Below are 12791 nucleotides of genomic sequence, written 5' to 3'. Positions count from 1 at the left end.
AGTGTTTGATGGGGGACAGTGTAGAGGGAGCTTTACTCTGTATCTAACCCCGTGCTGTACCTGTCCTGGGGGTGTTTCATGGGGGGACAGTGTAGAGGGAGCTTTACTCTGTATCTAACCCCGTGCTGTACCTGTCCTGGGAGTGTTTGATGGGGACAGTGTAGAGGGAGCTTTACTCTGTATCTAACCCCGTGCTGTACCTGTCCTGGGAGTGTTTGATGGGGGACAGTGTAGAGGGAGCTTTACTCTGTATCTAACCCCGTGCTGTACCTGTCCTGGGAGTGTTTGATGGGGAACAGTGTAGAGGGAGCTTTACTCTGTATCTAACCCCGTGCTGTACCTGTCCTGGGAGTGTTTGATGGGGAACAGTGTAGAGGGAGCTTTACTCTGTATCTAACCCCGTGCTGTACCTGTCCTGGGAGTGTTTGATGGGGACAGTGTAGAGGGAGCTTTACTCTGTCTCTAACCCCGTGCTGTACCTGTCCTGGGAGTGTTTGATGGGGGGCAGTGTTGAGGGAGCTGCCTACCTTGGCTTCGCTGGAGGAGGAGCTGGTTCTTCCTCTCGAGCGGGATCGAGAGCGTGAGGAGGAGGAGCTGGAGGATGAAGAGGAGGAGGTACGTGCCCCCTTCCCGGAGCTGCGGCTGGAGCTGGAGGCCGAACGGGATGACCTGCCCTTCCTGTGGGGCCGCTCTCCCTGGACCGGCTCCCTGCCCTTCCTGGGTGCCGGCTCCGAGTCCCGCCGCGCCCGCGAAGAGGAACGCGACGGCGACGATGCCCTCACGTCGCAGGCGGCGGGCTGCTTTTCATTCCCGGCACGCGTTTCCGCGGGGGCCGGCGGCGCGGACCTGCCAGGGATCGGCACGGCGCCGGCTCCCCCGCCGGTCTCCGCATGCCCGCTCCCGTGTCGCCGACGCTCCGACCCCTCGGTGTCCGCTGCGGGGTATTGCCGCGGGGGAGAGGCCGGCTCGGAATCTTCGGCCGGGGGTGGAGGGGTCGCCGCGGGGGCTCCGGTCGCTCGCGGTGCCGGGGACTTGTCTGACGGCCTTCGAGGCGGCGGGCGGCTTTCCTGTTCCAGAGCGGCGCGCGGGGGCGAGGAGCTCTCGCTGACTTCCCGAGCCGGTGACGACACATCCCTCTCTCCCGTGGCCCGCGGCGGAGAAGCGGCCGCTTCCCTGGGTGTGGGAGGCGAACGAGACGCCCTCTCCTGTCTCCTCTGGGATGGAGGCTTCTCAGTGTCTCCTTCGGCCGGTTCAGGTCTGTCCCTGGCTGCCTGGGACAGACTGGCCGGTGTCTGCCCAGTCTCTGTTTGAGTTGGAGGGGCTGGAGAGACCTCCTTCACCCCCCTGGACGCTGGCGACGTGGACCCCCCTCCCTTTTCCCGGGCCGAGGGAGCAGACTGCTCCTTCTGGGATGGCAGGGACGGGGATCTAACACGGGGGGCCCGCGACGCCGGGGGCGGCTCCTGCTCCTCTACCGCCGTCTGGGCTCCTGCAGAATGTTCCTCCACTGCCTGGCCTGGGCTAGACGGAGTCGGTTCCTTCACTGTCTGCGCTGGGGCAGGTGGAGACGGCTCCTTGACTGTCTGGCCTGGGGCAGGCAGAGATGGTTCCTCGACTGTCTGCGTTGGGCTCGGTGGAGACGCTTCCTTGCCTGTCTGCTTTGAGGGAGACGGCTCTTCAAGTGTCTGGGTTGGGCGAGGCGGAGACGGCTCCTTGCCTGTCTGAGTCGGGTTAGACGGAGACTGTTCCTTGTCTGTCTGGGTTGGGTTAGACGGAGACGGCTCTTCGACTGTCTGGGTTGGGGGCGATGGAGACGGTTCCTTGTCTGCCTGGGTTGGTCGAGACGGAGACAGTTTCTTGCCTGTCTGGATTGGGTTAGACAGAGGTAGTTCCTTGCCTGTCTGGGTTGGTCTAGACGGAGACGGTTCCTTGCCTGTCTGGGTTGGGTTAGACAGAGACAGTTCCTTGTCTGTCTGGTTTGGTCTAGACGGAGACGGTTCCTTGTCTGTCTGGATTGGTCTAGACGGAGACGGTTCCTTGTCTGTCTGGATTGGTCTAGACGGAGACGGTTCCTTGTCTGTCTGGATTGGTCTAGACGGAGACGGTTCCTTGCCTGTCTGGGTTGGGGGAGATGAAGATGGTTCCTTGACTGATTGGGTTGGGCTGGACAGAGATGGTTCCTTGTCTGTCTGGGTTGGTCGAGACGGAGACAGTTCCTTGCCTGTCTGGGTTGAGCTCGAGAGTTCCTTGACAGTCTGGGTTGGGTTCGACGGAGACGGTTCCTTACCTGTCTGGGTTGAGCTAGACGGAGACGGCTCCTCGACTGTCTGGGTTGGGTTAGACAGAGACGGTTCCTTGCCTGTTTGGGTTGGGTTAGACAGTTCCTTGACAGTCTGGGTTGAGCTAGACAGTTCCTTGACAGTCTGGGTTGAGCTAGACAGTTCCTTGACAGTCTGGGTTGAGCTAGACAGTTCCTTGACAGTCTGGGTTGAGCTAGACAGTTCCTTGACAGTCTGTGCTGCTGGAGACTCCGATAGTTCCTTCGCTGCCAGGCTCTCGCTGGATGGTGTGGGCAGTGAGGGGGTACCTTCCTGCGGTTCCTTGGACTGCGAGGAGCCACGCCCACGGACCCTAGCCCTGGGCGGCGAGGGGGACCTCGCTTGGCCCCGGCTGGGCCGCGATGGGGACGGGGTCCTCTCCTCGGCCGCCGGCTGCGGAGAGGGGCTCTCGCCCCCGGGGGGCGAGTCTCGCCGGTCGTCTGCCGAGGGCGGCCTCCTGCGCTCGCGTCCGGAGGACCACCTCCTTCGCTCGACCGGCCGCCCCTCTGCCTCCGAGGGAGTCCCCTCGGCCTGCGGGAGTGGGGAGGTGCCCGGCCCGGCTTTGCTCCTCGGGGGCTGGGGGGTGCGTCTCAGCCTTGCCGGGGGCGCGCCCTTCCTGAGACTCCGGGAGGGCGAGGAGGCAGGAGGTTGTTCCGCCAGGGCCTGAGGCTTCTGGCGCCCCCCACGGGCAGGGGCCACCTCGCTCTCCTCCTCCTCCTCCTCCGCCTCCTCCTCATCAGAAAGATGGCTTCCTCCTTGGTCCAGTTTCTGTGTTGAGCTTGACTGAGTCGTCACCAGGGAACTGTCCTCCTGTTGATTGGGAAGACAACACAAGAACTACGTCAAAGACATAGAAACGGAGTAGATAGGAACAGGAGGAGGCCATTCAGCCCTTCGAGCCTGCTCCCCCATTCATCACCACCATGTCTGATCATCCCACTCAATCGCCTAATCCTGCTTTCTCCCCATAACCTCTGATCCCATTCGCCCCAAGCGCTCGATCCAGCCGCCTCTCCAATACAGTCAATGTTTTGTATCAGCTACTTCCTGTGGGAATCAGTTCCAGCGGCTCACCGGGTGAAGAAATATCTCCTCATCTCCGTCCTAAATGGTCCCCCCCCAATCCCCAAACCCCGCCCCCAATCCCCAAACCCCGCCCCCAATCCCCAAACCCCGCCCCCAATCCCCAAAACCCCGCCCCCAATACCCAAACCCCGCCCCCAATCCCCAAACCCCGCCCCCAATCCCTGCCCCCAATCCCCAAACCCCACCCCCAATCCCCAAACCCCACCCCCAATCCCCAAACCCCGCCCCCAATCCCCAAACCCCACCCCCAATCCCTGCCCCAATCCCCAAACCCCACCCCCAATCCCCAAACCCCGCCCCCAATCCCCAAACCCCACCCCCAATCCCCAAACCCCACCCCCAATCCCCAAACCCCACCCCAATCCCCAAACCCCGCCCCCAATACCCAAACCCCACCCCAATCCCCAAACCCCGCCCCCAATCCCCGCCCCCAATCCCCAAACCCCGCCCCCAATCCCCACCCCCAATCCCCAAACCCTGCCCCCAATCCCCGCCCCCAATCCCCAAACCCCGCCCCCAATCCCCAAACCCCACCCCCAATCCCCAAACCCCACCCCCAATCCCCAAACCCCGCCCCCAATCCCCAAACCCCGCCCCAATCCCCAAACCCCACCCCCAATCCCCAAACCCTGCCCCCAATTCCCAAACCCCACCCCCAATCCCCGAACCCTGCCCCCAATCCCCGCCCCCAATCCCCAAACCCCGCCCCCAATCCCCAAACCCCACCCCCAATCCCCAAACCCCGCCCCAATCCCCAAACCCCACCCCCAATCCCCAAACCCCGCCCCCAATCCGCAAACCCCACCCCCAATCCCCAAACCCTGCCCCCAATCCCCAAACCCTGCCCCCAATCCCCAAACCCCACCCCCAATCCCCAAACCCTGCCCCCAATCCCCAAACCCCGCCCCCAATCCCCGCCCCCAATCCCCAAACCCCGCCCCCAATCCCCAAACCCCACCCCAATCCCCAAACCCCGCCCCCAATCCCCAAACCCCGCCCCCAATCCCCAAACCCCGCCCCCAATCCCCAAACCCCGCCCCAATCCCCAAACCCCGCCCCCAATCCCCAAACCCCACCCCCAATCCCCAAACCCCGCCCCAATCCCCGCCCCCAATCCCCACCCCCAATCCCCAAACCCCGCCCCCAATCCCCAAACCCCAATCCCCAAACCCCGCCCCCAATCCTCAGACTGTGACCCCCTGGTTCTGGACTCCCCCCAACATCGGGAACATCCTCCCTGCATCGACCCTGTCTCGTCCTGTTACCAAACCCCGCCCCAATCCCAAACCCCGCCCCCAATCCCAAACCCCGCCCCCAATCCCCTGGTTCTGGACTCCCCCCACCATCGGGAACATCCTCCCTGCATCGACCCTGTCTCGTCCCGTTACCAAACCCCGCCCCCAATCCCCACCCCAATCCCCAAACCCCGCCCCCAATCCCCAAACCCCGCCCCCAATCCCCAAACCCCACCCCCAATCCCCAAACCCCGCCCCCAATCCCCAAAACCCGCCCCCAATCCCCAAACCCCGCCCCCAATCCCCAATCCCCGCCCCAGTCCCCAAACCCCGCCCCCAATCCCCAAACCCCACCCCCAATCCCCAAACCCCGCCCCCAATCCCCAAACCCTGCCCCCAATCCCCTGGTTCTGGACTCCCCCCACCATCGGGAACATCCTCCCTGCATCTACCCTGTCCAGTCCGGTTATAATTTTATAAGTCTCTCTGAGATCCCCCCTCATTCATCTGAACTCCAGTGGAAACCTAGTCAATCTCTCCTCACACATCAGTCCCGCCATCCCCGGAATCAGCCTCCTCTGTGGACAGAGTGGTGAAGAAGGCATTCGGCATGCTTGGTTTCATCGGTCAGAACATTGAATACAGGAGTTGGGACGTCTTGTTGGAGTTGTACAAGACATTGGTAAGGCCACACTTGGAATACTGTGTACAGTTCTGGTCACCCTATTATAGAAAGGATATTATTAAACTAGAAAGAGTGCAGAAAAGATTTACTAGGATGCTACCGGGACTTGATGGATTGAGTTATAAGGAGAGGCTGGATAGACTAGGACTTTTTTCTCTGGAGCGTAGGAGGCTGAGGTGTGATATTATAGAGGTCTATAAAATAATGAGGGACACAGATCAGCTAGATAGTCAATATCTTTTCCCAAAGGTAGGGGAGTCTAAAACTAGAGGGCATAGGTTTAAGGTGAGAGGGGAGAGATACAAAAGTGTCCAGAGGGGCTATTTTTCACACAGAGGGTGGTGAGTGTCTGGAACGAGCTGCCAGAGGCAGTAGTAGAGGCGGGTACAATTTTGTCTTTTAAAAAGCGTTTATATAGTTACATGGGTAAGATGGGTATAGAGGGATATGGGCCAAACGCGGGCAATTGGGATTTGCTTAGGGGTTTAAAAAAAAGGGCGGCATGGACAAGTTGGGCCGAAGGGCCTGTTTCCATGCTGTAAACCTCTATGACGATTACTCTATGAGATTCCCCCCCGCACTCATTCGTCTGAACTCCAGTGGAAACAATCCTAACCTGGTCAATCTCTCCTCGTACATCAGTCCCACCATCCCCGGAATCAGCCTGGGAAACCTTCGCTGCAACTCCCTCGAGAGCAAGAACATCCTTCCTCAGGAAAGGAGACCATAACTGCACACAATACTCTGGGAGTGGCCTCACCAAGGCCCTGTATAATCGTAACAACACATCCCTGTACTGGAAACCTCTCGCAATGAAGGCCATTTGCCTTCTTTACCGCCTGCTGCCCCTGCATGCTTACCCTCAGCGACTGGTGCACCAGGACACCCAGATCCCTCTGCGCACTCCCCCTCACAGCTCACACTCCCTCCCAACTTTGTATCATCTGCAAATTTGGAGATAATGCATTCAGCTCCCTCCCACAAGAGCGCACCACACTGTGGGTGGGTCAGTGCTGAGGGAGCGCCGCACTGTGGGAGGGTCAGTGCTGAGGGAGCGCCGCACTGTGGGAGGGTCAGTGCTGAGGGAGTGCCGCACTGTGGGAGGGTCAGTGCCGAGGGAGCGCCGCACTGTGGGAGGGTCAGTGCTGAGGGAGCGCCGCACTGTGGGAGGGTCAGTGCTGAGGGAGCGCCACACTGTGGGAGGGTCAGTGCTGAGGGAGCGCCGCACTGTGGGTGGGTCAGTGCTGAGGGAGCGCCGCACTGTGGGAGGGTCGGTGCTGAGGGAGCACCGCACTGTGGGAGGGTCGGTGCTGAGGGAGCACCGCACTGTGGGATGGTCAGTGCTGAGGGAGCACCGCACTGTGGGATGGTCAGTGCTGAGGGAGCGCCGCACTGTGGGAGGGTCAGTGCTGAGGGAGCGCCGCACTGTGGGAGGGTCAGTGCTGTGGGAGTGCCGCACTCTGGGAGGGTCAGTGCTGAGGGAGCGCCGCACTGTGGGAGGGTCAGTGCTGAGGGAGCGCTACACTGTGGGAGGGTCAGTGCTGAGGGAGCGCCGCACTGTGGGAGGGTCAGTGCTGAGGGAGCGCCGCACTGTGGGGAGGGTCAGCGCTGAGGGAGCGCCGCACTGTGGGAGGGTCGGTGCTGAGGGAGCGCCGCACTGTGGGAGGGTCGGTGCTGAGGGAGCGCCGCACTGTGGGAGGGTCAGTGCTGAGGGAGCGCCGCACTGTGGGAGGGTCGGTGCTGAGGGAGCGCCGCACTGTGGGAGGGTCAGTGCTGAGGGAGCGCCGCACTGTGGGAGGGTCAGTGCTGAGGGAGCGCCGCACTGTGGGAGGGTCAGTGCTGAGGGAGCGCCGCACTGTGGGAGGGTCAGTGCTGAGGGAGCGCCGCACTGTGGGAGGGTCAGTGCTGAGGGAGCGCCGCACTGTGGGAGGGTCAGTGCTGAGGGAGCGCCGCACTGTGGGAGGGTCAGTGCTGAGGGAGCGCCGCACTGTGGGGAGGCTCGGTGCTGAGGGAGCGCCGCACTGTGGGAGGGTCGGTGCTGAGGGAGCGCCGCACTGTGGGAGGGTCGGTGCTGAGGGAGCGCCGTACTGTGGGAGGGTCAGTGCTGAGGGAGCGCCGCACTGTGGGAGGGTCAGTGCTGAGGGAGCGCCGCACTGTGGGGAGGCTCGGTGCTGAGGGAGCGCCGCACTGTGGGAGGGTCAGTGCTGAGGGAGCGCCGCACTGTGGGAGGGTCAGTGCTGAGGGAGCGCCGCACTGTGGGAGGGTCAGTGCTGAGGGAGCGCCGCACTGTGGGAGGGTCAGTGCTGAGGGAGCGCCGCACTGTGGGAGGGTCGGTGCTGAGGGAGCGCCGCACTGTGGGAGGCTGGGTGCTGAGGGAGCGCCGCACTGTGGGAGGGTCAGTGCTGAGGGAGCGCCGCACTGTGGGAGAGTCAGTGCTGAGGGAGCGCCGCACTGTGGGAGGGTCAGTGCTGAGGGAGCGCCGCACTGTGGGAGGGTCAGTGCTGAGGGAGCGCCGCACTGTGGGAGGGTCGGTGCTGAGGGAGCGCCGCACTGTGGGAGGGTCAGTGCTGAGGGAGCGCCGCACTGTGGGAGGGTCAGTGCTGAGGGAGCGCCGCACTGTGGGAGGGTCAGTGCTGAGGGAGCGCCGCACTGTGGGAGGGTCAGTGCTGAGGGAGCGCCGCACTGTGGGAGGGTCAGTGCTGAGGGAGCGCCGCACTGTGGGAGGGTCAGTGCTGAGGGAGCGCCGCACTGTGGGAGGGTCAGTGCTGAGGGAGCGCCGCACTGTGGGAGGGTCAGTGCTGAGGGAGCGCCGCACTGTGGGAGGGTCGGTGCTGAGGGAGCGCCGCACTGTGGGAGGGTCAGTGCTGAGGGAGCGCCGCACTGTAGGAGGGTCAGTGCTGAGGGAGCGCCGCACTGTGGGGAGGGCCGGTGCTGAGGGAGCGCCGCACTGTGGGAGGGTCAGTGCTGAGGGAGCGCCGCACTGTGGGAGGGTCGGTGCTGAGGGAGCGCCGCACTGTGGGAGGGTCAGTGCTGAGGGAGCGCCGCACTGTGGGAGGGTCGGTGCTGAGGGAGCGCCGCACTGTGGGAGGGTCGGTGCTGAGGGAGAGCCGCACTGTGGGAGGGTCAGTGCTGAGGGAGCGCCGCACTGTGGGAGGGTCAGTGCTGAGGGAGTGCCGCACTGTGGGAGGGTCAGTGCTGAGGGAGCAGACAGCACCATTTCGACGCTGAAGGAAGATAGGAGGTGGTTACCTGGTCAGTGGGTTCAGTGTGGGGGCCACTGTCATAGCCCTCAGACCTGTCCTCCTGTGACTCCTCCTTCTCCTCAGACAGCACGGATGAGGCGTAACTGTCTGTAAAAATGGACCATGTGTTAAGAACGGAACAGCGATCCAACCCTTTCACTCAGACCCTCTCCCTCCGCCCCACCCCCTTGATCCAGTCTCTCTCTCGCTCTCTCTCCCAGTTTGTCTCTCGCTCTCCCTGTCCCAGTTTGTCTCTCGCTCTCTCGATCCCAGTTTGTCTCTCGCTCTCTCTGTCCCAGTTTGTCTCTCGCTCTCTCTCTCCCAGTTTGTCTCTCGCTCTCTCTCTCCCAGTTTGTCTCTCGCTCTCTCTCTCCCAGTTTGTCTCTCGCTCTCTCTCTCCCAGTTTGTCTCTCGCTCTCTCTCTCCCAGTTTGTCTCTCGCTCTCTCTCTCCCAGTTTGTCTCTCGCTCTCTCTCGATCCCAGTTTGTCTCTCGCTCTCTCGATCCCAGTTTGTCTCTCGCTCTCTCTCTCCCAGTTTGTCTCTCGCTCTCTCTATCCCAGTTTGTCTCTCGCTCTCTCGATCCCAGTTTGTCTCTCGCTCTCTCGATCCCAGTTTGTCTCTCGCTCTCTCTGTCCCAGTTTGTCTCTCGCTCTCTATCCCAGTTTGTCTCTCGCTCTCTCTGTCCCAGTCTCTCTCTCGCTCTCCCTGTCCCAGTTTGTCTCTCGCTCTCCCTGTCCCAGTTTGTCTCTCGCTCTCTCTGTCCCAGTTTGTCTCTCGCTCTCTCTCTCCCAGTTTGTCTCTCGCTCTCTCCCAGTTTGTCTCTCGCTCTCCCTGTCCCAGTTTGTCTCTCGCTCTCCCTGTCCCAGTTTGTCTCTCGCTCTCTCTGTCCCAGTTTGTCTCTCGCTCTCTCTCTCCCAGTTTGTCTCTCGCTCTCTCTCTCCCAGTTTGTCTCTCGCTCTCCCTGTCCCAGTTTGTCTCTCGCTCTCTCGATCCCAGTTTGTCTCTCGCTCTCTCGATCCCAGTTTGTCTCTCGCTCTCTCTGTCCCAGTTTGTCTCTCGCTCTCTCTATCCCAGTTTGTCTCTCGCTCTCCCTGTCCCAGTTTGTCTCTCGCTCTCTCTGTCCCAGTCTCTCTCTCGCTCTCCCTGTCCCAGTTTGTCTCTCACTCTCTCGATCCCAGTTTGTCTCTCGCTCTCTCTCTCCCAGTTTGTCTCTCGCTCTCTCGATCCCAGTTTGTCTCTCGCTCTCTCGATCCCAGTTTGTCTCTCGCTCTCTCTCTCCCAGTTTGTCTCTCGCTCTCTCTCTCCCAGTTTGTCTCTCGCTCTCTCTCCCAGTTTGTCTCTCGCTCTCTCTCCCAGTTTGTCTCTCGCTCTCTCGATCCCAGTTTGTCTCTCGCTCTCTCGATCCCAGTTTGTCTCTCGCTCTCTCGATCCCAGTTTGTCTCTCGCTCTCTCCCAGTTTGTCTCTCGCTCTCTCTCTCCCAGTTTGTCTCTCGCTCTCTCTCTCCCAGTTTGTCTCTCGCTCTCTCTGTCCCAGTCTGTTTCTCGCTCTCTCTCTCCCAGTTTGTCTCTCGCTCTCTCTCTCTCCCAGTTTGTCTCTCGCTCTCTCTCGATCCCAGTTTGTCTCTCGCTCTCTCGATCCCAGTTTGTCTCTCGCTCTCTCGATCCCAGTTTGTCTCTCGCTCTCTCGATCCCAGTTTGTCTCTCGCTCTCTCGATCCCAGTTTGTCTCTCGCTCTCTCGATCCCAGTTTGTCTCTCGCTCTCTCGATCCCAGTTTGTCTCTCGCTCTCTCGATCCCAGTTTGTCTCTCGCTCTCTCGGTCCCAGTTTGTCTCTCGCTCTCTCGGTCCCAGTTTGTCTCTCGCTCTCTCTGTCCCAGTTTGTCTCTCGCTCTCTCTGTCCCAGTTTGTCTCTCGCTCTCTCTATCCCAGTTTGTCTCTCGCTCTCTCTGTCCCAGTTTGTCTCTCGCTCTCTCTGTCCCAGTTTGTCTCTCGCTCTCTCTGTCCCAGTTTGTCTCTCGCTCTCTCTGTCCCAGTTTGTCTCTCGCTCTCTCGATCCCAGTTTGTCTCTCGCTCTCTCGATCCCAGTTTGTCTCTCGCTCTCTCGATCCCAGTTTGTCTCTCGCTCTCTCGATCCCAGTTTGTCTCTCGCTCTCTCGATCCCAGTTTGTCTCTCGCTCTCTCGATCCCAGTTTGTCTCTCGCTCTCTCGATCCCAGTTTGTCTCTCGCTCTCTCGATCCCAGTTTGTCTCTCGCTCTCTCGATCCCAGTTTGTCTCTCGCTCTCAGTTTGTCTCTCGCTCTCTCTGTCCCAGTTTGTCTCTCGCTCTCTCTCTCCCAGTTTGTCTCTCGCTCTCTCTGTCCCAGTCTCTCTCTCGCTCTCCCTGTCCCAGTTTGTCTCTCGCTCTCTCTGTCCCAGTTTGTCTCTCGCTCTCTCGATCCCAGTTTGTCTCTCGCTCTCTCGATCCCAGTTTGTCTCTCGCTCTCTCGATCCCAGTTTGTCTCTCGCTCTCTCGATCCCAGTTTGTCTCTCGCTCTCTCGATCCCAGTTTGTCTCTCGCTCTTTTCGATCCAGTCTCTCTCTCTCTCTCCATCCCAGTCTCTCGCTCTCTCTCTCTCTCTATCCCAGTCTCTCTCTCTCTCTATCCCAGTCTCTCTCTCTCTCTCTATCCCAGTCTCTCTCTCTCTCTCTCTCTCTATCCCAGTCTCTCTCTCTCTCTCTCTCTCTCTCTATCCCAGTCTCTCTCTCTCTCTCTCTCTCTCTCTATCCCAGTCTCTCTCTCTCTCTCTCTCTCTCTCTATCCCAGTCTCTCTCTCTCTCTCTCTCTCTATCCCAGTCTCTCCTCTCTCTCTCTCTCTATCCCAGTCTCTCTCTCTCTCTCTCTCTCTATATCCCAGTCTCTCTCTCTCTCTCTCTATATCCCAGTCTCTCTCTCTCTCTCTCTCTATATCCCAGTCTCTCTCTCTCTCTCTCTCTCTATCCCAGTCTCTCTCTCTATCCCAGTCTCTCTCTCTCTATCCCAGTCTCTCTCTCTCTCTCTATCCCAGTCTCTCTCTCTCTCTCTATCCCAGTCTCTCTCTCTCTCTCTCTCTATCCCAGTCTCTCTCTCTCTCTCTATCCCAGTCTCTCTCTCTCTCTCTATCCCAGTCTCTCTCTCTCTCTCTATCCCAGTCTCTCTCTCTCTCTCTATCCCAGTCTCTCTCTCTCTCTCTATCCCAGTCTCTCTCTCTCTCTCTCTATCCCAGTCTCTCTCTCTCTCTCTATCCCAGTCTCTCTCTCTCTCTCTATCCCAGTCTCTCTCTCTCTCTCTATCCCAGTCTCTCTCTCTCTCTCTATCCCAGTCTCTCTCTCTCTCTCTATCCCAGTCTCTCTCTCTCTCTCTATCCCAGTCTCTCTCTCTCTCTCTATCCCAGTCTCTCTCTCTCTCTCTATCCCAGTCTCTCTCTCTCTCTCTATCCCAGTCTCTCTCTCTCTCTATCCCAGTCTCTCTCTCTCTCTCTATCCCAGTCTCTCTCTCTCTCTCTATCCCAGTCTCTCTCTCTCTCTCTCTATCCCAGTCTCTCTCTCTCTCTCTATCCCAGTCTCTCTCTCTCTCTCTATCCCAGTCTCTCTCTCTCTCTCTATCCCAGTCTCTCTCTCTCTCTCTATCCCAGTCTCTCTCTCTCTCTCTCTATCCCAGTCTCTCTCTCTCTCTCTATCCCAGTCTCTCTCTCTCTCTCTATCCCAGTCTCTCTCTCTATATATCCCAGTCTCTCTCTCTCTCTATCCCAGTCTCTCTCTCTCTATCCCAGTCTCTCTCTCTCTCTCTATCCCAGTCTCTCTCTCTCTCTCTATCCCAGTCTCTCTCTCTCTCTATCCCAGTCTCTCTCTCTCTCTCTATCCCAGTCACTCTCTCTCTCTCTATCCCAGTCTCTCTCTCTCTCTCTATCCCAGTCTCTCTCTCTCTATCATAGTCTCTCTCTCTCTATCCCAGTCTCTCTCTCTCTCTCTATCCCAGTCTCTCTCTCTCTCTCTATCCCAGTCTCTCTCTCTCTCTCTCTCCCAGTCTCTCTCTCTCTCTCTATCCCAGTCTCTCTCTCTCTATCCCAGTCTCTCTCTATCCCAGTCTCTCTCTATCCCAGTCTCTCTCTATCCAGTCTCTCTCTATCCCAGTCTCTCTCTATCCCAGTCTCTCTCTATCCCAGTCTCTCTCTATCCCAGTCTCTCTCATCCCAGTCTCTCTCTATCC

The 12791-nt window shown here is 59.5% G+C and overlaps 1 protein-coding gene across 1 annotated transcript in view; it reads right to left on the bottom strand.

Moving 5' to 3' along the window:
* LOC144489416 (uncharacterized) overlaps nucleotides 1-12218 on the bottom strand; it is a gene marked incomplete at its 5' end in the record, with an annotated part of 56837 nt that extends 44619 nt beyond the window's left edge. The window contains 4 exon segments of the mRNA XM_078207253.1: nucleotides 528-3128; nucleotides 8574-8670; nucleotides 10114-10196; nucleotides 11403-12218. Of these exon segments, the coding sequence (XP_078063379.1) occupies nucleotides 528-3128; nucleotides 8574-8670; nucleotides 10114-10196; nucleotides 11403-12218 (3597 nt within the window).
* Between the last annotated feature and the right edge of the window lie 573 nt (nucleotides 12219-12791).

This window comes from Mustelus asterias, unplaced genomic scaffold (assembly GCF_964213995.1).
Source record: "Mustelus asterias unplaced genomic scaffold, sMusAst1.hap1.1 HAP1_SCAFFOLD_2161, whole genome shotgun sequence".
NCBI lineage: Eukaryota > Metazoa > Chordata > Chondrichthyes > Carcharhiniformes > Triakidae > Mustelus > Mustelus asterias.
Note: the sequence above shows the minus strand (reverse complement) of the source record. Positions and strands in the feature narration are given on the sequence as shown.